Below are 26,395 nucleotides of genomic sequence, written 5' to 3' on the forward strand. Positions count from 1 at the left end.
GTCCCCCATTGCGGCCCCAGTAATAGGGTTCCTCATTGCCGCCCCAGTAGTAATAGGGTCGCCCATTGCCTCTATGCTCTTCAGATGCAGGGAGAGTTTTAGCAGTGCAGATTACAATAGCAGCAATTGGGACAGCTCTGGGCCCCCTTGGAGTCTCAAGCCCGAGAAAGTTGCCCAAATCACCCCTATTATAATCCGCCATTGGTCCCAGCTCTACTCACTCCTGTAACGGTGTCCCGACAGCCTGTATTAAGGAAATCAGCATGCAGGATCTGTGGTCGGCATAGCAACGTGGATCACATGACCAAAGCTGTCTCATGTGATCCGTGTTGCTATGCTGATCGCAGGTCCTGCATGCTGATTTCCTCAGTACAGACTATCCAGACACCGCTACAGGGATGAGTGGATTGGGGAATTAGACCCAAGGGCTCCGCAGAGCACACTTTGGGAAACCCTGACCTATATGTTTTTACTAACTTATTGAATACTACATCTATATATGGTTTCATTAATGACTACTATGGCCAATTCATTTACAAGCCTTGCTTTGTATATGGCGGGTGGGACATGTGATGCCATACGCTCCCCTTTTCCCCACGTTTTTAACATTTATTTTAAGCTGTTCATTTTTATTTTGTGATCAGGGTCAGACGAAGGCATTAATCCAATGCTGAAACGCGTAACCCAGCCGAATGAAAACTCCACACTGATCTACTTCCTTGCTGCTGGTCCATCTGTCCCAATGCGTTTCGGCTGCTCCTTTACCCCTTGCTTCCTGCCATTGGCCGGAGAGGCGGTGCTTTAGTGTGTGCTGATCCTATAAGAAGCCAAAAGTCAGCGCACGTCTGTGAGGCATCAATACAGAGTCAAGTAGGAGAGCGGGTGGGCGATGTGTTGGACACGAAAAACCCAAAGTGAAGAGCGATGGGGGCAAGCAGGATGCCAACCCCTTCAGATCCAGAGAGAAGAGGGGGATGCCAGGCAGAGGTAATGGGGGAACAGTGGGCTGTGACGCTTACTAACTCATTTTACCCTCCTGAGCATAAGAAAATCCGAATCATAACAGTCCAGCTGCAAGAATCAATCAGCCTTAATACACAATCCCAATGGCTGAAATACACTATATATTACCTGCTGCTGCTTGTGATGTAGATGTGCAAAGTTCCACAGAGGAATGTCCTTGGCTACTGACAAAATGATATTTATGGCCTTATTTACGGCACTCTGAAATAGAATGGGATAAAATTGTAATGTGAGAGCAGCATGTCAGATGAAAAGTAATGACAGAGCATTACACATCTCAAAAAGAACATACAAGAAAAAAAAAATATATATATATATACACATACATACACTAATATATATATATATATATATATATATATATATATATCAGAAACTGAAAGGAATGCCATTATATAGACACTGCTTACAGAATTGTCTGTTAGACCGATTTTAAAGAGAGTTCTCCTCCTAAACCAACCCACTGATTGACTGATGTACGTCTAATAAAAAAAGGTCTTAAGCAACTGTAGTGTTATGGTTCATTTACATGGGACGAGACGATGCCGATACTCGTACCAGTGATGCTCGGTCTGTGCTGTTACACCGGAGCGAGTATCGCCGGTATCCCTCGGAGTGCTGCCCCAATAGAGGCGGGGCGACCAGAGAGCGCTCCCCTCCCACCCGCCTCCATTCATAGTAAGCAGACAGTTGTTCAGAAGTGACCGACTGCTGTAACTCTGAACGACTGAATAATTCTCATTCAGTCGCTGCATGCATTTACACGGGACGATTGCCGTTCAGACTGCTGCGGGAGCATGGGAATTTGAACGATTCTGAACAATAATTGCACTGTACCCCTCTTGCTGCAACACATGATAATACACGTCTCAGCAGCAGATCAGGTTTTGGAAAGGAATTGGGCAATTTCATATCAGTGACGGACAACAGGAAGCTTATTCCTCAAAAGAAGGTGCTGCGGCAGTTGACATGTGTATTACAAGGAATAATGTACTTCCTACCATAACTTAGAAAGTATAGGGTCATCATAGTTAAAGTAGCCGTATTTAGAAATGTCTCGATTGACATCTACGGGGCCTAATTGACCCAAGCTCTGTAATAATAGTATCCATGTTATGCGAGAGCGATCCATGTGAAAAAAAAAATGTTCAAATCTCACCACTAGAAATAGGATTTTCAGCAGTATTGACCGGGCCATGTTTAAGTTGAAACAGCATGTGTCCCTTGCAACAACAGCTGTGGCATTGCCTTCTGTTTGTTGTTGCTGAAAAGCCTACATAGGGTGTTGTAACTTTTCCTGTAGAAGTTCAAATGTTTGTAAGAACTGCATCCTGGAGTAAAAATTGTTTCTCCCGTCTCTCTGAATTAATTTAACATGTCTCACAGTGCCACACTGACCCCTGGTGGTGACATTTAGAACAAATTTTTTCACATGGATCACTTCCACCAGTCCTGGATAGTATTATTACCAAGTTTGGTTTAACTATACTCAGTAGATATCTCTCATATTTTAATTATGATCACCCTGTTTAGTTAGAAGTCACCTTGGAGTTCCGTGACCCATGTAAATGCACTCGGCCTATGAGTTTCTGCTTTTATATCATCACATGACTCCTTGGTGTTCTATTAAAATACATCATTTCTTACTTGTATATCCTCCAGGCTAGGTCGCATGACAACATTTGGGATGGCAAGGTGAATCTTAGCCTTGAATAATGGATTGGTGGCTTGCTCTTTCACGAGCTTCGATGTCTGGTATTTGGAGCTGACGGTCTGTAATCGACGTTTCAAGGTATCTAAAGACACTTTTGTACCTAAAGAATTTAAAGTGTTAGGAGGAAGATACAACAGCTGTAGAACTGCAGTTCAGCAAGGTAAAACAGTGAACCAAGCTCGGTAATACAAACAGTGAGCAATAACTTTATTCACTTGGGTCTTACGTTCTTCATGGTTCTACATCCAACTCACTCAAGTATCTCTTAAAGGGGTTGTCTCGCGGCAAACATCAAAATTTTACATTAGCCCATTCCCCCTGTCACCCCCCTGGCATAAAAATAGCAAATTAAAACGGTTTTTAAACCGCTTGCTACTCACCGATCCGACGAAATATGGAGTTATAAAAATCTTCTCCCTAAGATGGCCGCCGGTCCTTTCCCAGGGATGCACTGCGGTTTTCTCCCATGGTGCACCGCGGGTCTTCTCCCATGGTGCACCATGGGCTCTGTGCGTTCCATTGCCGATTCCAGCCTCCTGATTGGCTGGAATCGGCACACGTGACGGGGCGGAGCTACGATGATGACGCGGTGACCAGCTCTCCGGCACGAGCGGCCCCATTCACCAGCCAGAAGCACGGACTGCGCAAGCGCGTCTAAAAACGCCAGAAGACATCAGAATTAGACGGCACCATGGCGATGGGGACGCTAGCAACGGAGCAGGTAAGTGAATAACTTCTGTATGGCTCATAATTAATGCACGATATATATTACAAAGTGCATTATTATGGCCATACAGAAGTGTATAGACCCACTTGCTGCCGCGAGACAACCCCTTTAACTCTCCGGCTCTAATATTACAACTGATACGTATTATAGAAGAAACACCTTGGATGGAGCTTTCTCACCGGCCCTGCATTCATCTGCAAGTGTCTTCCTTCTGTTCTTTATGGTAAAATGTTTTATGGAGATTCTCTAAAATGGTCAAAAACTATAGAAGGATCGCCGTGTATTTATTTTTAAAGGTTCCTGAGCTAACGGTACAGGATGGACAAATTATGTACCAATCAAGCATCATATCGTGTATCCAAAAACTAGGATTTATAAAAAAAAAAATTGAGGCTGGTCAAATAATGTAATTTTAAAAGGTAATTAATTAATTAAACCAGAAGAACCACAGGAACTTACTTTTGACAAGAGAATCAGTATTTTTCTGACACAAATGACCCATCACATTGTAGTAACTACAAGGTAGACATTCTTGGCAGCGAATTTTCTGCTTAGCGTCTAGGTGCAAACAGGCAAATGAAGCCTAAAAGGTGAAAAAAAGGAAAAATGAGCCGGCAATAGGACTAGTTATACACACTATACTTACTCTACATAGTAATAAACATTGTAGAAGTTGAAAAAGATCCCCCTTATATCCCACTGGTATCAATAATTCCGTCCTCCGTAGAACTCCAAGGGGCCAAGAAATATCAGGCGATAACTGAATGGTGCGCTGTAAAATCTTCTACAGTACAAGACCTCTTGAGGTTTGAAGTATGTTTACTCTTTACTTGTGACTATGTGCTACTATGACAAGGCAACTGTCCCCATTACATGCCACCCCTTCAGCGCCAGTGCTAGTCCATAACGCAGACTAGAACTGTATAAGGCTGCATTCAGACGAATGTATATCGGCTCGGTTTTCACGCCCAGCCGATATACGTTGTCCTCATGTACAGGAGGGGGGGTGGGGATGGAAGAGCCAGGAGCAGGAACTGAGCTCCCGTCCCCTCTCTGCCTCCTCTCCGCCCCTCTGCACTATTTGCAATGGGGAGAGGCGGGCCGGGGGCAGGGCTAATTCTCGGAACTTAGCCCCACCCCCACCCACCTCCTTTCATTGCAAATAGTGCAGAGGGGCGGAGAGGAGGCAGAGAGGGGGCGGGAGCTCAGTTCCTGCTGCTCCCGGCTCTTCCATCCTCCCCCCCCCCCCGTACATGAGGACAACGTATATCGGCTCGGCATGAAAACCGAGCCGATATACTTCGTGGGAATGCAGCCTAAGATTGATGTAAATAAGTAAATGCTGTAGAGTTAACTAATTTTTACATAATAAAAATATATGGAGTTGTCTTCAGCAGCAAAGAATTCCTATGAAATAAAAGTGTTTCAATAAGCAGAAGGATGTAAGCGATGTTGTATATTCTTGATCAATCATGGCAGTCTATGATAGATAGACGGCGCTGCGTCACTGTCACATACACTTCATTTGTCCTCATTCTAAGAATTGTTGATTATGAGAAACAATAAATACTTTAGGACATGAGATACATTTTCCTCGTCAGTCAAAAGACTTTGAACGATTCTACCCAATGTTTTATCACCGCTGACATAAGTACATCCAGCAAGTGGTCAGGCAAAATATACTATGTACATACCCAGTTTAAACCCGGATCTATGTGATTGGAGCTACTGGGATGCATATTTAGAGGTTTTGTTTGGACCAACAGACATGATTAACGCAAGACTTGTTGACAGATTACAATATGTAGTCAAACTATTAATGACCACTTAACCGTGAGTATGCATGTTTGTGTGTGTGTGTGTGTGTGTGTGTGTGCGCGCGTCTCATGCTCCACCCCTGGGGATGTCATTGCTCGGCCCCCTCGTGATGTCTTCGCAGGTCCTACAACATATATAAAACACAGAGCCCGACCAAAAGAAGAACAACAAAATTAGGGCTCTTGGAAGTGGAGGACAAAAATAACAAAATGAGAATACAACTAAACCATTATTATCCCAGGCTGGATTCACACAGGCGTCAGCATTTTTAAGTTTGCCCGCCGGCGACGTAAAAACGAGTGAAAGGGCGCACAAATCTAACATTTGTGCATCCGTTCAGACGGCCCTGGCCCGACGCATATACGCGGAGCCAGTAAAGCCATTAGGCGGGGCGGAGACTGTTTAGCTATGCCTGCCCCCTCCCATTGCAAATGGCCAGCAAGGGGCAGAGAGGAGGAGGGAAGGGGGTGGGAGTTTAGCAGTCACGCTGTTAAACTCTCTCCCACCTCCATTCTTCGGTAGCTGTCATAGGCTCCCATAGGAGTGTATGCAGCCACTGGTGGCATAAAGGCTCTCAGTCGAAATGCACTTGGCCAGCCAAGCGCTTTTACGCCACGGAAATACGCCCATGTGAACTGATGCATTGTAAACCAATGCATCAGATGGGCAGTGTATATAAGCCGGGCGTGAAAAAGCGGCCAATATACTCCCAGGTGAATCAAGCCCCGACAACTCAGTGGTCGTGGACAGAAGACATGACCTTCCACCACCAGAGAGATCCAGCAGGCTGAAGGACCTGTGGTGACGTCACTGCTGTGGGAGGAGCCCCTTTGCAGTTTGGTAGAAAGTACTGTATACAGGATAAGCCTACAGCAGCTACCAGGACCTGTGATGATGTCACCATCATGTGATCACCTGTGTGGGCGGAGTCAGGGATCACATGTCCAGGGGTTGATCACTGTATCCAGGAGTCTATGGAGCTGGTGATGTCTGGAAATCAGCATGGATGTACCACAGCTGTATCTGTGTGAATCAGGATGGATGTAGTAGAGCTGTGTGTGTGATCTGTGGGGATCATAATGGATGTAGCATGTAGCACAGCTGTGTGGCGCATTGCACCAATAATTACTAGTAGTACAATATGACCCGAGTGAACATGCCTTTCTACATTTCATAAGTGTGTACAATACGTGTTACACATGATTAAGTTTATGAAATCATGATTTCATTATGAATTGTGAAAACAATTATCTAATATGGTAAAAAAAATAAATTAAATAAAATAAAAGGTTTTTACCTGCAGGTTGTCCCTGTCCGATGGCTTCAATTTGCTTCTAAGGGCATCAATCATTTCATACAAGCAAAGCTCTACCTGTTTGCTTTGCCTAGAAAATAATTCCAGAAGATTATTCAATATCTTGAAAACATATATTCTGAGTGCATCTTCAGGGCTCCTGCACACTAGCATATTTGCAACATATTTCCGACTTGGCATGTGCATTTCTCATGCCCTGACACACCATTTTATGTCTGTCTGTCCTATAGCGGATATCCTATACCTTGGGGAAGTGTATCCGCTAATTTCTGTTAATGGCCCCCCTTGTGTGCCCTTATTGTGGTTTGTGTTTTAAATTCAACCGAATAAAATTTAAATATTTTAATCTTAGTCTACTCTGTGAAGAACATTTAAATTCTCATTGCATTCAGGAATTTAAGACAAGCATTTGTATCTACACAGGGAGCCCCCCCCCCCCTCCCGACTACAATAGTAATCACATCTGGCTTTTACATTAGCCCCTTTCTTTGTGTTTAGTGCCTCTTATTTGAACATTACAGGGGTTGTCTCGCGGCAGCAAGTGGGGTTATACACTTCTGTATGGCCATATTAATGCACTTTGTAATGTACATCGTGCATTAAATATGAGCCATACAGAAGTTATTCACTTACCTGCTCCGTTGCTAGCGTCCCCGTCGCCATAGATCCGTCTAATTTCGCTTTCTTCTGGTGTTTTTAGACACGCTTGCGCTGTGCGGTCTTCTTCCTGGTGAATGGGGCCGCTTGTGCCGGAGAGCTGGTCATCGTAGCTCCGCCCCGTCACGTGTGCCGATTCCAGCCAATCAGGAGGCTGGAATCGGCAATGGACCGCACAGAGCCCACGGTGCACCATGGGAGAAGACCCGCGGTGCATCGTGGGTGAAGATCCCGGTGGCCATCTTGGTGAAGGAAGAAGTAGGAAGAAGGAAGACGTCGCAGAGCGGGGATTCGGGTAAGTAATATAAATTATTTTTTTTAACACATCCCTTGGGGTTGTCCTGCGCCGAACGGGGGGCCTATGGAAAAAAAAACCCGTTTCGGAGCGAGACAACCCCTTTAAGGACAGAAAAACACCTACATGGACAACGTCTCCGCGGCTAACGCAATGATCTTCTCCGTTCTTTCCAAGAAAACTGGAACGGTGATTGTATCCCCTTCCGGTAAGTCCACCAGCAGTGTGTCAGAAATGTCCTCAAGTAACTTCTCAATTCGACACTCCAGGATGTCAGAGGCTTCCTTGCATGTCTGCTCCACCTCTCTCAGGGAGCTGTAGACATTGGCAATGTCTGGAATGAGAAGAGTGCGGATTATTCAAATTATGATACAATTCTAGAATATCATATTGTTTAATAACATATTTTACCATTAGAGCACAACTTATATGTCAGAGCAACCAGAGGGGTAAGTCAAGCTTCAGGGCCCAAGTGTGACCCCCACCTTTGCACCCCCAATACTTGCACCCTTAGAAACTAGTAAACATTTTGCTATTTTTATTTCTTTTTGCTTCATATTTCTTATGATAATTATAATTAATCCTCATTTGCATTTGGAACACATAAGACACTCCATAAAAGCTTTTAAGTTGCATCAAGGAAAGACGAGTTCAACATCTATAAATGTTTTAGAGGTAGAAAAAAAGCTCTCTCTCTCTCGCTTTCTTATTGCCATTGGGGGTGCTTGATTTGAGAGACGAGTACATGTACAGACTGAAGTGCCATAGGAATAGTTTAGAGATAAAGTCATAATCAAACAACACAGCAGTGCGGAGTTCGATGACCACAATCCTGGAAGACATTGCAAATCAAAAGGTATTAGAGGAGTGAATGCTGCAGAGAATACCCCTGGATCAGAAGAAGACAACTTCATGGATATGAAAAGTAAAACAATACAAACCCTGCACTGCAAGAATGACAACCCTAAGGGATTATTCTCACACGTGATTTTCATGTCCGTGGGCTGACTGCTCACTGTGGTAGGTGCAGTACCAGAAATGGTCACTAGGGAGCTTGAGAGTAGACCCGTCCAAAGTGTCTGACAGGAAAAGGGTGTTTCCTGCCCATCTATCAGGAGACCAAAAGCCACGGTTTGGAAGTGAATTCCTGTTGTGTTGCCATCCATCTTATGGAGGAAAGATGGCGGTCTGAGAGTGATTTATCCCCAAGTTATCGCCACACAGACAGCACACTGAACCATTACAGTCAATGGGGCTGTACGAATGGGTTTCTTTAGAGACTAAAAGAAAAAAGATCGCAACATTACAAGACATCAGTGGTGCGTCACCTGGTCAGCGCGGCGAGGTCCTATATATCGGGACTCTGGCAACAGACCACCCTGCCCTCGCTGTGGCTCAACAGGATACAGGGGATAATGGAGATGGAGGACCTTACAGCATCACTCAGAGGCACCCAGGAAAAGTTCATGAAGACATGGTTTGAGTTCCAGAACTCGTCGGAATATCGGACGCTACTAAACACCAACTATCAGAGGACATAGAGTCCCCCTCCTCCCTTTCCTCCACTCTCTTGCTTCCTAATGTTCTCCAATGTGTTTTATGTTTAGTCGTTAAATTTGTTTGTTCTCAAATGAGATAGTTTTAGTTACATCTTGTGTTTTTTAGCACAAGAACTTGAAGCGGGGCTGAAAGTCAGCTTAAATGCTACAAAGGGTACCTGTTCCAATTTAACTATCAGACGGCTCCAAGCACTGAGGTTAATCATACTTCCAGCTAAAATGTAATTAATGTCTTGAGTCGGGAAGGAGGTTAAAGTTTTCTTTATGGATGCTTTTGTATGTACCCTGCATCAGTACACGAATATGCTTTGGATTATGATTAATGTTTATTGTAATTAAAATGAAAACGAGAAATAAAGAATTAAAAAAAGAAAAAAAAAAGGATCACAACATGTCTTATTCTGGACCAACGTCTCAGATGGAGCACATATGGAGGACATTCTGTACACTTTGGTTTTCACGGATCTTTGATGAAAAAGTTAAAAAGAAACTGAAGGAGGTCCAATTTTTTTGTGAGCACAAGCAATAAAAAGCTGATACATGGATCCCACGTTAGTAAAAAAAACTGGACCCATGCAGTGCACATGGACATACACATGCATTACAATTGGTCTGTTCTTTCCAGGCACTGAAGTCAGACGTTCATGTGAACAAGACCTAAGAGCCCCATATGAAGGATTCCCGCTAATACAATTGCTGCTTGTATTATGACTAGAGATGAGCGAGCGTACTCGCTAAGGCAAACTACTCGAGCCAGTAGTGCCTTATGCAAGTACCTGCCCGCTCGTCTCAAAAGATTCGGGTGCTAGTGGGGGGAGCGGTGAGTTGCGGGAGTGAGCAGGGGGGAGCAGGGCGGAGAGAGTGAAGGAGAGATCTCCCCCCCCCCCCCCGCCCTTTCCTCCCTGCTCTCCCCCACCGCTCCCCGCCGGCACCCGAATCTTTTGAGACGAGCGGGCTGGTGCTCGCATAAGGCACTACTCGCTTGAGTAGTTTGCCTTAGCGAGTACGCTCGCTCATCTCTAATTATGACCCATTCACATCTGCGTTGGGGCTTTCCGCTTCTCCGTTCCATCTTTGGAATAGAGAAACTGAAATTAAAATGAATTTAAGTGGATCCGTTTTTTTTTACAAGACGAATAAGCACAGAACGCTGCGCTATTGGTCTTGTTGAAAAAACGGAAGACAAATGGAAAGTATTCAAATGGAAACATTTCCATTTTTTTCCATCATTGATTTCAAGGGAAAATACAGATTTGTTTAAATTCAGTTTAAGGGAGCGTTCACATAGGATTAATAGTACACGCTATGTGATTCTGCTTGGTGGTCCCAGGACAGCTGATGAAGACAGCGCTGTGACGGAATCCCCGAAACGGAAACAAATGCGGCCATTCACTTCTACTGGAAAACGGGCACCTTCTTGGTGTTCGCTTTACAAGGTTCCTGATTGTTTCTGGGTTTTTTGGAGTATAGAATAGCGCAGTCAACAAGGGCTTGTCATCGTAGCCGTTTCCTATTTTTAGTACAGTCCGTTACGTGTTTTATTTAAGACACATTGAAAGTTTTAATTATAGCTATGGAGGCAGCATGCAAAAATATTCTGAGTATGCTGCATTTAAAAAAATAACACGATTGGCACAAAAATAATGCACCAATAGTGAGGAAGACGCCACAGAAAATGCAGTATTTGCGGTGCCCTTCATATTTCCCTAGTAGAGATGAGCGAACCTACTCGTCCGAGCTTGATGCTCGGGCGAATATTAGGGTGTTCGGGATGCTCGTTACTCTTAACGAGCACCACGTGATGTTCGGGTTACTTTCACTATCATCTCTGAGAAATTTGCGCGCTTTTCTGGCCAATAGAAAGACAGGGAAGGCATTACAACTTCCCCCTGCAACGTTCAAGCCCTATACCACCCCCCTGCAGTGAGTGGCTGGCGAGATTAGGTGTCACCCGAGTATTGAAATCTGCCCCTCCCGCGGCTCGCCACAGATGCATTCTGACATAGAGGAGGGAAAGTGCTGTCTTGGTGGAGCTGCTATAGGGAGAGCGTTAGGAGTGATTTTAGGTTTCAAGAACCCCAACGGTCCTTCTTAAGGCCATAAATCTTCTCTATATGCGCTCAATGGGGCTGGCGGCAGCAGCGCCGACCCCATTGAGAACATATAGAAGACAAATCCTTCTTCTCTGCCACAGCTGTAACAGGAGCGCCGCAGATCGTCTGAAGAAGTAAGTAATGCTTTTTATTCTTTGCTCCACTGTATTGCCGGCGTATAAGGTGACAGTTGGGGGGTCGTCTTATACGCCCCGTCGCCTTATACGCCAGTATATATTCATCATTCATTCATCATTGCTGGATGAATTGCAGGGAAGGGGTTATATATTTAACCCCTTCCCGACAATTCATCCTGCGATCGCCGGCAGCCCATTGCATTCAGTGGAACCTGCTGTATTGCCGGCTCCATTGAATTCAATGGGCAAACATCGTTCTTCTCTGCCACAGCTGTTACAGCTATGGCAGAGGAGAACGATCTTTACGCTGACAGTGCGGGGGGGGCACTCTTGCCGCTATTGTGGCTTAATAGTGGGACCTGTGAACTTGAGATGCAGCCCAACATGTAGCCCCTCGCCTGCCCTATCCGTTTCTGTGTCGTTCCCATCACTTTGTAGAATTGCCCAGATTTTCCAAATGAAAACCTTAGCAAGCATCGGCGATATACAAAAATGCTCGGGTCGCCCATTGACTTCAATGGGGTTCGTTACTCGAAACGAACCCTCGAGCATCGCGGTAATTTCGTTCCGAGTAACGAGCACCCGAGCATTTTGGTGCTCGCTCATCTCTATTCCCTAGTGACCTATAACTAATATCGAGCTGCAGCAGTTTTGCCCCCCAAAAATGTGCAAAAAATACTGGGAAAAACTTCCTGATTTTTTTCCCTATAAATGCAGCTTGTGTAATCCCCATAAAGTGTAAGGCACGTGTTTACATTAGCAAAAGTGGCTAAAATAGGATTTCTGTTTTATTGTTGGCAATTATGCTAATAATAGGTAAATCACTCCTTTTAGCTACATATCGGCACAAAGTGGCCATAAAGCTCCCGTCCCGGCAGAATCCGATACCCAACCTGGGATCAACAGACATCCCGGTTTATCCGGCACTGCTCACATCTGAACGCTCCCTTCACACAATGTCTCCTCCCTTTCTCCCAGTTTCCAGTATGGGCAAGAACATTTCAGCTCTTGCAGACACAGGAAAGCTCTACAGCGGGGCCCGTGGACAACACCACAAGTAAATCATTCCTGAAAGAGAGTGTTTTGCCTCAGATAGTGAAAAATTGAACAAAACTTTCACTTAAGGCCTCATGTCCACGGGCAAAAGAAGAATTAAAATCCGCAGCGGATTTTAACTCTTCTCCCGCCCGCGGATCCGCACCCCATAGGGATGCATTGACCACCCGTGGGTAGATAAATACCCGCGGATGGTCAATAAAAAGGGAATTTTAAAAAATGGAGCATGAAAAAAAAAAACGTGACATGCTCCATTTTCGTGCGGGTCTCCCGCGGGCTTCTATTGAAGCCTATGGAAGCCGTCCGGATCCGTGGGAGACCTAAAATAAGAATAACTTACCCGCAGCAGACAGGGCACCTCTTCTCTTCCTCACGGCCAGATCTTCTTGCTTCGGCCCGGCGGATGAATCGCTATGATTCTCCACTCGTGGATAGGGGGCAGCACTTTCCATAGCAACGCTCTGGAAAGCATGCACTGCGTTACTCGCGACCGGATTATCGCCACAAGTAACACAATGTACTATCATCTGTGAACAGGAGCCCTAATGCAGGTACAAGTCTTCACAAAGAAAGTAGAACGGAGCTCAGAGATCAGAGAGGATACACAGGATAAAACCAGTCCTACAGTCCAAGTTATCTGTACTGCACAGGGAGCACTCCGGGGGAGAAAAGGGGGTAGGGGTCACTCCACAGACTCTCTGGCAGCAATTATTTACTTAAAAGATTAGCTGTGACACCTTGCATGGGAGACGTGTGGGTGTGACTTGTAGCGTACTTCTGTGCGGTGATCCTAACTTCAGACGGCCGCGCAGGCATAACGTGATTTAGTCTTAGGACCTTTCTGATGAATCTCTATACAGAATTAGTTATGAATGCTCTCTTACAGGTTTTGGGACTCCCTGCACTCACATCCAGACTTCAGTCGCTACGGGATCTCTCTCCTTTTCCTCCATCTTCACCTACATGGAAGCTGAAGGTGCTTCCCTGTGTCTCTGTGTTAGCACTCTCTCTTGTGTCAGGCAAGATGGCACTCACATTGAAGACAGAACTGAACTCCTTTCCTGCCCACAAGCACTCCTATTTATACCCTCACTTATACCACATGACATGACAGACTGATACATTTACAAGTATGCAATGATTTTAGTGAAGTTAACCTCTCAAGCGCCGCAGCTGTGTAACACACACAATGGATAATGAGACAAGCTTTGAACAGTGCTTCTACATAGGACAAACATGTATGACATTTATGGAGGGGACCAGGATGGTGTTCTCGGCCACTACACTGGCTGCTGCACAGGGGTTGGAGCTGCGGCTTCCGTTCCGACCCCGATGAATCCTAGCACTGACAGCCAGCACTGCCTGGAAAACCCCTTTAATGGTAAATGGTTTATAGGCAATTAGTCTGTACTTACATTTGTCAATATTCAGGGAGGTCCAAGTAAGCTGGGTGAGGCCTGGTGATAGGACTTCTTCAATCTGGCTGATGAAAGGTGTCATTAGTGGTCGAAGCAGAGCTGGGATTCTGTTAGTAAATGACTGATAGTCCATTAGCATATCTTGAAGCCTAAGATACAAGAAAAGAAGCAAAGTCAAAGATTGGACATTTAATGCATTTCATTACCTGCACTACATTTTTGCCTTGCCTGTCTACAGGACAGACTAGGCACAGTAGGCTGCTGCTTTGGGCACCCTTGAGCACCATCATGGACTGCAAAAGCCAAAACAATGCTTTGCCACTAAAATTTACTTGCACAATCTATTGTACCCTAGGCCTGAGCTGCGGATATTGCTGTGCGTGCCGCTAGAGACAAAGAGAACTTCTCTTCACTGTGACAGGAGACGACTGAAGGCCCATTTACACATAACGATTATTGCTCAAAATGCGTTCAAACGACCGAAATTGAGTGATAATCATAACATGTAAACACTGCCATCGTTCACTTTTCGTCTGAACGATGATTTTTAAGGTGAACTTAAAATCCATCATTCAGCCGCAGAGAGATAAAGTATTTCTCAACAGACTGCATGCAGTGTTCTCAGCGGGAGTCGGGAGATAACATTGTATTCTCCCGGCAACCCCAAGGAGAACAATGCAGCTGTGCGGCAGCAGGGCGTGTGATAAGTCACACGCTGGGATCTGCAAACAGCTCATTGAGGCCCATTTACATGCAAATAAAGATGATAAAGTGTTATTGTGCATTACTGCCCATTAACACTTTATGCAAACAGATCACTAAAACTTTCAAGCTTTCAATCGTTTAAAAGATTATTATCTTTGCGTGTAAATAGGCCTTAATTGTCTATCCAACAAGTAATAGGTTTAACTTCAGGTAACAGGGATGTTCTGATGTCTTTGTCCTAGATGCCAGGAGAGTTTGTCTCATCCTTACCTGTACCTTCAATATATGATGTAGGGCCCATTGTGGCAAGAATATTTACTGTACTCTGTATCAGAGTTACCATTGTCAATGACACAGACTAGTGACAAGGTGTAAGAGGGTAACAGCCCCTGTATTGTGATATTAAATATGTTTGTACTGTAATTAGCAAAAACCAGGGTTGGTATAAAAGGTATGATAGAAGCTATGTGACAATAACATTTTTGCTTGAAAATGAAGTCGGATGGAGAGTAACCTTTCCAACTAACCTTCATAAATAAGCTATAGATACTATCTTTCATTTAAATCTCTGTTCTTTCTATACTTGAGAGCCCAATGGGTTGGACAGTGATTGAAAGCCTTCCTCGTGTGAGACTATGCATACAAAGATAGCAGTGAATCACTGAGAAGACTGTTTACAGGACCCCCAGAGTATAGATGAATCAGGGAGTTAAATGACCAAATACAACTAAGGCTAGAGACATGTTAGCATTATCCCTTAATTTAGGTGATTCTCAAAGGGATCAAAGCCTCATCAACCAATTATCTTTATGGTGCATCAGAGAAGAACACAATATGGAGCAATCAAGTGTTGTTCCAAGGCTCTTCTGGAGGAAACAGCCCACTCTCAAGAACTGTTATTGCAAAAAGTAAAACAAAGAAGTCTACAATAATCCAATCACAAGTGGACAACACCCTAAATTACAGCCTTTTGCTGTAAAAAGTAACAAATCCAACAAAAGTCTAACACTTCTGAGTAAATACATTATCTTTTACTGATAATGCTACAAGAATGCAGGTACAATGAATAAATATGGTCTCTAGGGAATGTTCCAACTCCCCCACTAGCAAGAATAGCTCAGTCAGGTCTGTGCATGACCTTGGAGTATATCCATTGTGCACATAAACAGCCCATATAGGAAGGGTAATTATTAGAAAAGAGCGAGCATACTCAGTTCGGGTGTTTTTGCACTCGAGCACCCGGACGAAAAGATTCGGGGGATCGGCGTGGTGGAGCGGGGGGTAGCAGTGGGGAACAGGGGAGAGCTCTCTCCCCCCCCCCCCCCCCCCCCACTCCCCTCTGCAACCCCCTGCTCACCCCCGGCGCCCCCCGAATCTTTTCGTCCGAGTAGTCAGTTACTCGGAAAAAGCGGTGCTCGAGTGCAAAAACGCCCGAACCGAGTACGCTCGCTCATCTCTAGTAATTACTACTTTTATTCTTTTCATCTGGTACCCTTGAACTCCTTTGGAGCTTTAAATATTTATTTGTGCTTATTCACCATCACCCCTAGACGAAGGCGGAGCCTCTGAGACATGCGTCAGGGTTTTTGGCCACGCAGATCCTATATGCTTCTAATACATGAAGTATAAATTTAGTTTGCACTTTATACAATTTATGGTTATATGGTATTCTGTTTATTACTGTCTATTATTACATGCGGTTATAACGCTTCTATATTGATCCTTGTGTGGCTGAAACTCTTTGTGGCACTTCATCTTTTTTAATGGTTTAATGTTTTTAATTAGAGATGAGCGAGCGTACTCGTCTGAGCTTGATGCTCGTTCGAGTATTAGGGTGCTCGAGATGCTCGTTACTCGAGACGAGCACCACGCGATGTTCGAGTCACTTCCATTTTCTGCCCAGAAAAGTTTGCACCGTTTTCTGGCCAATAGAAACACAGGGAAGACATTACAACTTCCTCCTGTGAAGTTCCAGCCCTATCCCACCCCCCTGCAGTGAGTGGCTGGGGAGATCAGGTGACACCCGAGTATATAAACTGGGGCCGGCCGCAGCTCACCACAGATGCACGCTGAGAGACATTAGGGAAAGTGCCGTCCTGCTGTAGCTGCTATAGGGAGAGTATTAGGCTGTTATCTTCGTCTTCAAGAACCCCAACGGTCCTTCTTAGGGCCACATCTGACCGTGTGCAGTACTGTTGAGGCTGCTTTTAGCAGTGTTGCACTTTTTTTTTTTTTTGTATATCGGGCGTGCAGACCATAGCGTCCTCAGTCTGCAGTCATTTTACTGAGTATAGGGGCAGTACTGGTGAGGCAGGGACAGTGGTACAGGGAAAGAGATATACTGGCTATATAGGCAGTGGGCTTTTTCAAAAAAATTGGAAAAAAAATCTTTGGGCTGCCTGTGACCGTGTTCAGCCTACTGCGTGTCTGCTGGGGGTAGTAGTCGCTCACTATTACCCAGCTAGGTGTTACTGCAGCCTTGCGCATAATTTTTTCTGGCTGCACTGTGCTTTCAATAACCACAGTTATCCTCTAACAGGGAAATCCATATACAGGCTATATGGGCAGTGGGCTTTTTCCCAAAAATTGGAAAAAAATACTATATTTGGGCTGCCTGTGACCGTCTTCAGTTTACTGCGTGTGTGCTGGGGGTAGTAGTCGCTCATTATTACCCAGCTAAGCCTGTGACCGTCTACAGTTTACTGTGTGTCTGCTGGGGGTAGTAGTCGCTCATTAATACCCTAGACTGCTACTACTACTGAAATGGAACGAATACTGTGCTCCCCCTATACTGCTGCTTTGGAATTGTTACTGGGGCCTGTCTTGACTGCTACTATTACTGAAATGGAACTAATACTGTGCTCCCCCTATACTGCTGCTAGGGATGTTACTGGGGCCTGTCTTGACTGCTACTACTACTGAAATGGAACTAATACTGTGCTCCCCCTATACTGCTGCTTTGGAAATGTTACTGGGGCCTGTTTTGACTGCTACTATTACTGAAATGGGAGATTGGGCAGCATGTTACCCAGGAGAAGTGGCAGCGGAGTGTCATGCAGGCAGTGATTGTGCTTTGTTGGAGGTAGTGTGGTGCTTAGCTAAGGTATGCCTTACTAATGAGGGTTTTTCAGAAGTAAAAATTGTTGGGGGGGGGGGCACTCTTGCCGCTATTGTGGCTTAATAGTGGGACCTGGGAACTTGAGATGCAGCCCAACATGTAGCCCCTCGCCTGCCCTATCCGTTTCTGTGTCGTTCCCATCACTTTCTTGAATTTCCCAGATTTTCACAAATGAAAACCTTAGCGGAGCATAGGTCCCATACAAAAATGCTCGGGTCGCCCATTGACTTCAATGGGGTTCGTTACTTGAAACGAACCCTCAAGCATCGCGGGAAGTTCGACTCGAGTAACGAGCACCCGAGCATTTTGGTGCTCGCTCATCTCTATTTTTAATATTTCCTAAATTTGGCAGTTTTTGCACGTTTTTTTTTGTTTTGGTATTTTTTGATAGAGTGCTTCCATTCATATATAAAGTATTACGGGACCTGGTACTACTATGACTATGCATATATGAGGTGTTGGTTCCAGTTCGCTGTGTTAGGTTTCATCCTCACAAATTGTCCAGAATTGTATATTTGATCAGCCGTTGCGGCAGGTTTGGGTTTTTGTTCACGGAGGTCTGGTTTATACTAGCAGTATTTTGGATGCTCTCTCATCTTCCTCTAGAACTGGTGGAGTGTCTATGGCAGTGTTCAGCTACCTGTTGCACCTGCTTAGCAATTTGGGAGGGCTTTTTTTCCTGTCTTGGCTGCAGACCTGTGCTGATTATTCTCAGTCTTCATCTGGTGGTTGTTGGAGTCAGTGCTGGAATCTTGGTCTCTTGTCTTTCCCTTCTCATCATGTGCCAAGTACTGTGGTTACTGATGGTAGTTATATTCTTACTTAGTTGTTCACTTCTGTCTTTGATAGGGACAGTGAGTGGCCGAGGATCGTGGGTCAGGTGTGTTCTTATCAGGATGGGACATCCGCTATAGGCAGGTAGGTCACACATTCTGAGTCATATAGGTAAAGTTCCCCTCTTCATCTGTTATTCCACATGCTACCTGTGGTGATTTATGCATAAGAGCTTCTAAAGTTGCAACTGGACGTGCTGGTTTCACAGACAATGCTATGAGCTTGGCTTCCTGTCAAAAGCTGAAGAAGCAGAGCAATCCAGATGGGATGGCAGTGAGCGCAGCCCCAGTGGAGAACACGGATGATGAGAGAGCGGTGCAGCCCAGTGACCTGGAATTAATGGCAACACATAGGGTTGTTTTTCATTATTATTTGCAAGCCTTGTAAGAGCAGGTCAGTTTTTCCACTGGAAATCTGCAGCTTCCCGATCCTCGGTTGTTCATGTCAACACTAATCTACTTCATCCGGAGCCTCATTGAAATCAGCGGCCATATCTGCACTGTACCTCAGTGCAAGAAACTCAACACAGCTCTTTATTTCAAAACTACAAGACGACGCCTGACACAGCTCGGAAATAAAAATGGTAGGAACACGCATAATAAGAGAAGTGTCATTAGATTATACGTACACCAGATTACTAACACATTTCTATGCTATTTCTATAAAATGTACGAAAAGTAATGAATGTGAAATCACATATGAACTCGTACCACGTTGTACCGATCAACGCGTGACACGGTCTTACCGGTCGGCACTCAGCCTCTAATCACAGAGCGGCCCTTGGATTCCATTTTACAGTTTATACTGTATGTGAATATAATCTACAAGAGACGTATTTACAAGCCATTCAAGCTTTTATGCACATTAATTATTTACTAGGGCCATTTCACACTCACTGCTCAGTCGTGGGAGCAGGAAAATGGAAAAAAAATGCTAGTTTTCCTACTCGTAGAAATGTATTATAACTAAAGACCTTCAGCTGCAAACCGTGTGTCAAGGTTCTGTCTCTATTCTATTCTTAACATCGAAACGAGTTCAAAAGCAAGAATGGATTCGATTTTTTACATTGCAGTCAAGGGGAGGCTGAAAAAAGGGCATATCGACCGATATACACTACGTTGGAAGAGAAAGAAACTAGTGAACAGGCGCACAAATCAAATGTTTGTGCGCCTGTTTACATGGCATGGGGCCCGAGCTCACCAGGCCATCGCACATTTCCCCTCCCTCCCCATCGCAGGCTCGCCTCTCGTCTCCTCCATGCTCGTTCTTTGCAATGGGAGGGGGCGGGGCATAGCTAAGCGCCGGTCGGCCCTGCCTCCTCTCATTGATGGCTATGGACAAGGGGCAGGGAGAGGCACGTCCCTCCCTTGTCCACAGCCAGCACTGGGAGGAGGTGGGATGGACCAGTGCTTAGCTCTGCCCCCTCCCATTGCAAAGAGCCATCGGGGAGGAGAAGAGAGGTGAGCCTGCATGGGGGGTAGGAGAGCAGAGGGAGGTTGTTTAGCAGCCACGCTGCTAAACCCCCTCCCACCTCTGGCCGCTGTTGTGGGCTCCCATAGGAGCCCATGCAGTAGCCGAAATATGCAGGCTCAAAAGATAGTACCAGGACTATCTTTTGGGCCTGACGTAAAAACGCCCGGTGCTATATTGGGCTGGCCGAGTGCTTTTACGTCATAGGAATACGCCCACGTGAAAACGGCAGGCTGATATGCGCTCGTGGGAATAAAGCCTTAAACGTGTAAAAAGGTAATTCACGGTGATCAAGGGCTTTTACACAGGATGAAATTAGTCCATGTGGACATTTCTGCGTCACTGTCACAAAGTTATCCCTACGGAGTTTGAATTCTGCGCCTGTTAAAATCCACCTGTCCTTACTTCAAAGCCGCAATATTAAATTCTGCAGCGGAAAAGCTTTCTTCTGCAGAATTAGGACATCTTGTGGAATTATCGTTGCGGTTTTCTAACAGAGGAGATGGAATTTTGCAATTAAAGTCTGCGGAAAAAAGCGCAAGAAATTCCACAAGATGTTCCACAAAACACATTCCTTAGTTAAAAACGCGACAAAAGCCACATCTGCGCAGCGTCCTGTGTGAAACCCCCCTGAAGTGAATCTGGCCAGGGCAATTAACTTTTTCACTATTGTACTTTGTATATTACAGATCCATAACATCACAAGAAATAACAAAATGGCAGCAGGTTACAAGAAAGTTACAAAAAGAATGACATCAGTTCTCTGACATCCCTTCCTGCTCTGCAGTGATTGGCTGAGGCACCAGACAGACTTCCTGCTCCGCCCACCCCCTCACTGCACGGCACATAACACTGCTAATACTGGGAGCTCTCTGTTATATTTTCCTTTGGATGAAATAGACTGCCGACGGTCTGGATGAGACGTAAGGGAACCTATGATTTCACTGCGGCTCCCCTGCTCCATTCATAGCCGGCTTGTACTTATAATAGGATAGAGTCCAATAACAATAAGGAACTGCAATCCTCTAATTGATCTCTTATTGACGCCGGACCAAATGTTCTAGGAATAAAGTGAAATAACAGAGACAATGGTGACGGATACGGTTGATAGAACGTGTATTGTCATTTTTGCAAATGTGATTTTCATAGATGTGACAAAAGAATTTGCGATGCATAATGCAGGCCTCCAACCAAGAGGAAACATAGACTAGTCTGTAAATATTTAATGAAGCCCCAAGGATAAAAGAAATGTTCCTATTTTGTAGCTCTTCTGCTTGACAGCTATATTTGCACAGTTGGAGATACTACTATTGTGTTAAAACAGGAGCACAAATCTGACCCCCTGAAGGGCGCCGGTTTAGGGCGCCGTCACTTAAAATGAACTTTTGCTTGGAGGGAGTCTGTCATCAATTCTAACACCCACAGCCGTTATGACCTTGCCATACATCAGCAGATAAAGGCGCTCTTCACACGAGCGTATGCGTATTTGCATGCGCATGGGCGCTGTGTATTTGCTTCATTTGCACGAGCATCGTTATATTTTCCTGCACATTTTGCGCCTGCAAGGCACGTTCATTTGTGCGCAGCAAGCAAACGCACCAAATAAAATGGCTAATTAGTCTCGTGAGTTCCAGAGGTGTTCTTTCTCCTACGCAATGTTTTACACATCTCCCTGCGTACGGTGCGCCCCTTTGACTTCTGCGTAAATGCACAGAAAAATAGAACATGTTGCATTTCTCTTCACGTAACAAAAATGCGCTGGAAGAATACATGCATGTGAAGGAGCCCATTGAAATCAATGGGTTCTATTCTCTGCGCACCGTGAGCGCAAATATGCCCATGTGTAAGGGATCTGAGGCGGCACATTTACGTTGTGTTGTGCGCATTTGATTTCAATGGGTAATTAAGTTACATTAGTTTTATATGTGCTGTGTTTGTGCACAATACGCACGAAAATAGAACATGATGCATATTTTTTGTTTTTTGCGCAAATGAAATTATTGCGCAACATACGTTCATGTGAATGAATCATTGAAATCAATGGGTTCTATTCACTGCATATTGCGCATGCAAATTTCCTGTGGAAATGCATTCGTGTGATTAAGCCTAAGGCTGGGTTCTCACAGGACGGAAATCCCAAAGAAATCTTGCGGCTTGGCCGCACCGTAAAATTGCAAGATTTTCGCGGGAGAGCTGCAGCTTCAAAACCCACGGCATTTTGTCACAGGTTTTGGAGAGGTTCGGCCGCCGGTATTCTGCTGCGGCTTTCTCTCCCCATAGAAAGGAGAGAGACCGCAGCGGAAAAAAAAAGAAGAATTGACATGCTGCGGCTATCAATTCCTCGCCGCATCTTCGGTTCCGCCTGGCTTTGCTGCAACAGATTGGCCGTCCCGTGTGGCCATGGGTGGCTCAGAAATTCCACTGCACCGTGGAACCCAGCCTAAGAGTCCAATGATGCAATTACTTCATTTTTTTTACCCAAATACCTGCGAAATCTTTCTGAAAACTGGCTGAAATATCCATGTCAATCATCCCATAGCCACGCCTACTCCCCTGCTATGGTCTGTCCTGCCTTATGAATATTCATGACACGCTCCTCCTAGCCCACTCTAGCCCCCACTCTGCCCCTAGTATATTGGTGGTGCATGCACAAGACTTTCTACAGGCTGGATCGTGCTGTTGGCGCAGGGCATCAGAAGATGGATGGACATTGGCGCAGATAATTACATCTGGTGCTCGCAGTTGAGCGAGAGGACTGCTTAGGACTTCAGTGAGTGTGCACTCTTCTGGATTACGGCAGGGGCCAGCCAGGAAGAACATACAAAACTATTACATATCCTAACTTAGGACCTCTAGGGAGCTCTATATGATGATTAATGTGGTTACTGGTGGAAAAGATTGGTGACAGTCTCTCAAAGAAGAATAAATTACTGATTTTTAACCCTTCTTTCACACTGCTTGGCTGAAATAAAACAAAGAAAACTTCAAGTCTTTCCCCAGCTCTGGAGATTGATGACCCATCTTCAGAACAGGTCATCAATAGCTGATTTGTGGGAGTCCACTGCAATGGACTCTCCACTGCTCAGTTGTTCGCCAAAGCTATGGAGCCAGAAGAAGGCAGTGGCCCAATATGGTATTGCAGTCACAGCTATCATTCAGGTCACTTCTAAGTAAGTATATGGAGCATGCCTGTTTCAGGCTCCATCGACCATCACAGTGGCCTGGTGAATAGCTGATCAATGGGTGTGCAAACTGGACAACCTCTTTAAGCATAAGCACATAGTATAGAGGAGATATTCAAATGTAATGGTTGATAAACTGATAGAATTTCAAGAGCCGTATACATTTCTATGCAACTAAATTACCTACACAGGGATATTCTTACATGGGCCATTGCGTTCCGTAAAGGAGACAGTAGAATTAGGGTGCCGGTACACACGATGGTTGATCCATTGCAACCAGTTGCAGATCACTGCTAATTGCTGGATGGCAGCTGGAGTTGCTATTCAAGTCCAGATACTGTTTGGAAAATAGCGTTGATCCGCAGGCGGTTACAGTGGATCGACTAGTGTGTACGGGCTCCCAAACCTACAAAGTAGATCCAAAGTCACAAACATCCTACAATACTAGCGGCTCAGTGTTCCCATTAACTACAAGGAGTATACTGAACAGAATGGTGTCTCTTCTAGGACAGTAGACTATAGAAATTGTCTAATGTTCCCTTTATGACCGATCTACAGGCACAGAGCGAAAAAGTAGCTCAGCGCGAGTACCTGTCCACACAGCACCATAAGGCTCAGCTTCAGGTATGCGAGTATGACTGGGGTGAAAATAAAAAATTTAGTTTAAAAGGGTATTACCATCTCAGACATTTATTGCGTAACCATAAATTATGCCATAATCAATCATACTATATGTACTTCTTAGCCCTACAGCAAAGTTTACTTAAAGCAACTACTCTCAAAAAGGTAGTCTTTAAGACACAAAGGTCTTTAAGGGAATGTGTCATCAGAAAATGACCTGGTGTATTTTTTTTTTTGGGGGGGGGGGGATTTTTGATGATTTTTTATATAGATCGTGAGAATAAATTTAAAAACAATAATCCTAAAGTCCTGCATTTGTCACAATGACCATAGAGCCTAACACTAGGCTGATAATTCCTAATCTGTAGAGTAAGCTTTGCAGCGGTCATCTCACTATCATCACAGGCAGGATTACACTGAAAGGTGACACCTATATATGGAGATAACAGGACCCACCATAAATTGGGATTATTCACCCTGGAAAAAAGACGGTTAAGGGACGATCAAATAACTATGTATAAATACATGAGGGGACGATACAAGGATCTCTCCCAGGATCTGTTTATACCCAGGACTGCGACGGTAGCAAGAGGGCATCCACTGCGGTTAGAGCAGGGGTGTCAAACTCATGGCCCACGGGCCGAGTATCATTTATTTTCTTAAACCTGTGCATGGTACAATTGTTCTTAAAGTCATGGACAGAGGTTTATGCTATATTATAGAGTATATACTATATCAATAACCTCTGTCCATGACTCAAGGAGCAGTCGTACCGTGCACAGGTTCTTTACTGAGAGAGCAGGGAGACTGTGGAACTCTCTGCCTGAGGACGTGGTGATGGTAAAATCCATAGAGGAGTTTAAGAGGGACTAGATATCTTTCTAGAGTGCTACGATATTACAGGATATAGACATTAGGTGACCAGCGGGTTGTTGATCCGGGTCTTGGAGTCAGGTAAGAATTTTCAAATGTTGATCCGGGGATTATTCTAACTGCCATTATGGAGTTGGGAAGGAGTTTTTTCCCCTAAAGGGGCTAATTGGCTTCTGCCTCATTTGGGTGGTTTTTTTTGCCTTCCTCTGGATCTACAAGGGGGGATGGAAACAGGCTGAACTAGATGGACATTGTCTCCCTTCAGCCTAATATACTATGTTATCATTCACAATAGATGGTCAGCTATGACTATCTACCAATCCACCATGTACAATGATCCCAGCAGGTAACAGAACATGTCCATAACAGTCACCATTCAAGTCAGTGGGTCCCTCCTGTCCATTGTGCGAAAGGTCCATGAAGCTGCTGTAAAGCATCTCTCTAAATGCTCTAAACTGGGGATGTCAAATTCATTTTCTCCAAGCACCACATAAGCATTATGGTCGACTTCAAAGTTTGTAATTGTAAAAAAGAATTTTAACAGTTCAATTAAAAAGGTCAGGAGGAGAGAACACACAAACCAAAGCAAAGGATCTAGTCCAGAAGAATTGGGGCACAAGTCTCCCAACACAGACATGATTCTAAACTGCCAAGAAATCAGAGAAAAGGAAAAATCATGGGAGTCAGCAGAACCTGGTGATGGGTTCCAAAATAAATCCCTTAGGGCAGAGCCCACACTCAGTGGCTTAAGCGGCAGTATAACACAATGTCCTCTCTGATCCATGCAGCGGGTTCACAGGGTATGGTCAGGCAGGCCAGAAAATACTGTCCTCTGCAGGATGGTAGTGAGGACCAGCCAGGATGTACAAGCCGCCTTACGGCCTGATCCCCGGCGAACAGCGCTGTACTGCAGAATAGGATCAGTGGGAGAAACAGAGCGGGGAGCACACCAAAGGCTGTGGGGGCTGCAGTAGCATCTGACATTACAGTGTGGTATCAAGGTGGTGGCCACAATCTTGGTGCCCAGCAGCAGCCGCAGACGAGTCTACTGTGCACCAGATCATCTTCCCAGCACAGCTCAGGACCCTCTGATCTAGGACATACTCTTCTGCGTCCGGACCTCGTAGACCACATAAAATAACATAGGGGGCTATGTCAGCGGAAGATAGCGTGACGGACGGCTTCCATTTACTGCAATGGAAGCCGTCCGCGCGTACACCCGCGGCAAATAGAGCATGCCACGGGTGAGGACGGGTGATTTTACACCGCGGAATTCCGCACCGTAAGCATTGTGCTATTAGGTTCAAGAGAACCTAATGGCTGCGGGCAACGCGGCGGAACTCCGTCCGTGGGAAGGAGCCCTTAGTCTTCCCCATCTCTGAATTTGCATGAGGGTGTTACCCTGATGTTTGCGAAGTCCTGTCTGTCCAATGACATTGCATCGGTCATTATTTAAGTCGGTTCTAGGAGTTGCTGATTATTGCCTCAGCTCTGGTGGAGTAAAGTTGTGGTTTTTGGAGCTCTGCTGCCACAGCTTAGTAGTTTTCTTTTTTTATGTTAAAGCAAACTGAAGTTTAATCTATCTGTTTATGTTTTCTTTCTGTTAGGTGTAAGAAGTTAGAAGCCGAGGCACGGGACGTGAGGCCGCCTTTTTCGAGGCGATAACCTCGCTTTTACTGAGGGTTCTTGCCTCCTAGAAGCCAGGGCTCGTTCACACGAACGCCGTGGGCATGCAGTGTAGCCGCGCACAGAAAGCTCTTCTATAGGAACCCATGGTTTC

At 45.1% G+C, this 26,395-nt stretch overlaps 1 protein-coding gene across 1 annotated transcript in view; it reads right to left on the bottom strand.

Annotated features, from left to right (window-relative positions):
* Positions 1-26,395, bottom strand: part of LOC136578989 (dynein axonemal heavy chain 5-like) — a 363,128-nt gene that overhangs the window by 274,593 nt on the left and 62,140 nt on the right. Inside the window, exons 21-26 of the mRNA XM_066579223.1 lie at positions 13,810-13,961; positions 7,676-7,883; positions 6,580-6,667; positions 3,924-4,047; positions 2,671-2,837; positions 1,132-1,224 (exon numbers count right to left, since the gene is read on the bottom strand). Coding sequence (XP_066435320.1) covers positions 1,132-1,224; positions 2,671-2,837; positions 3,924-4,047; positions 6,580-6,667; positions 7,676-7,883; positions 13,810-13,961 — 832 coding nt within the window. The remainder of the gene's footprint in view (positions 1-1,131; positions 1,225-2,670; positions 2,838-3,923; positions 4,048-6,579; positions 6,668-7,675; positions 7,884-13,809; positions 13,962-26,395) is intronic.

The sequence above is a fragment of the Eleutherodactylus coqui genome, chromosome 9 (assembly GCF_035609145.1).
Source record: "Eleutherodactylus coqui strain aEleCoq1 chromosome 9, aEleCoq1.hap1, whole genome shotgun sequence".
NCBI lineage: Eukaryota > Metazoa > Chordata > Amphibia > Anura > Eleutherodactylidae > Eleutherodactylus > Eleutherodactylus coqui.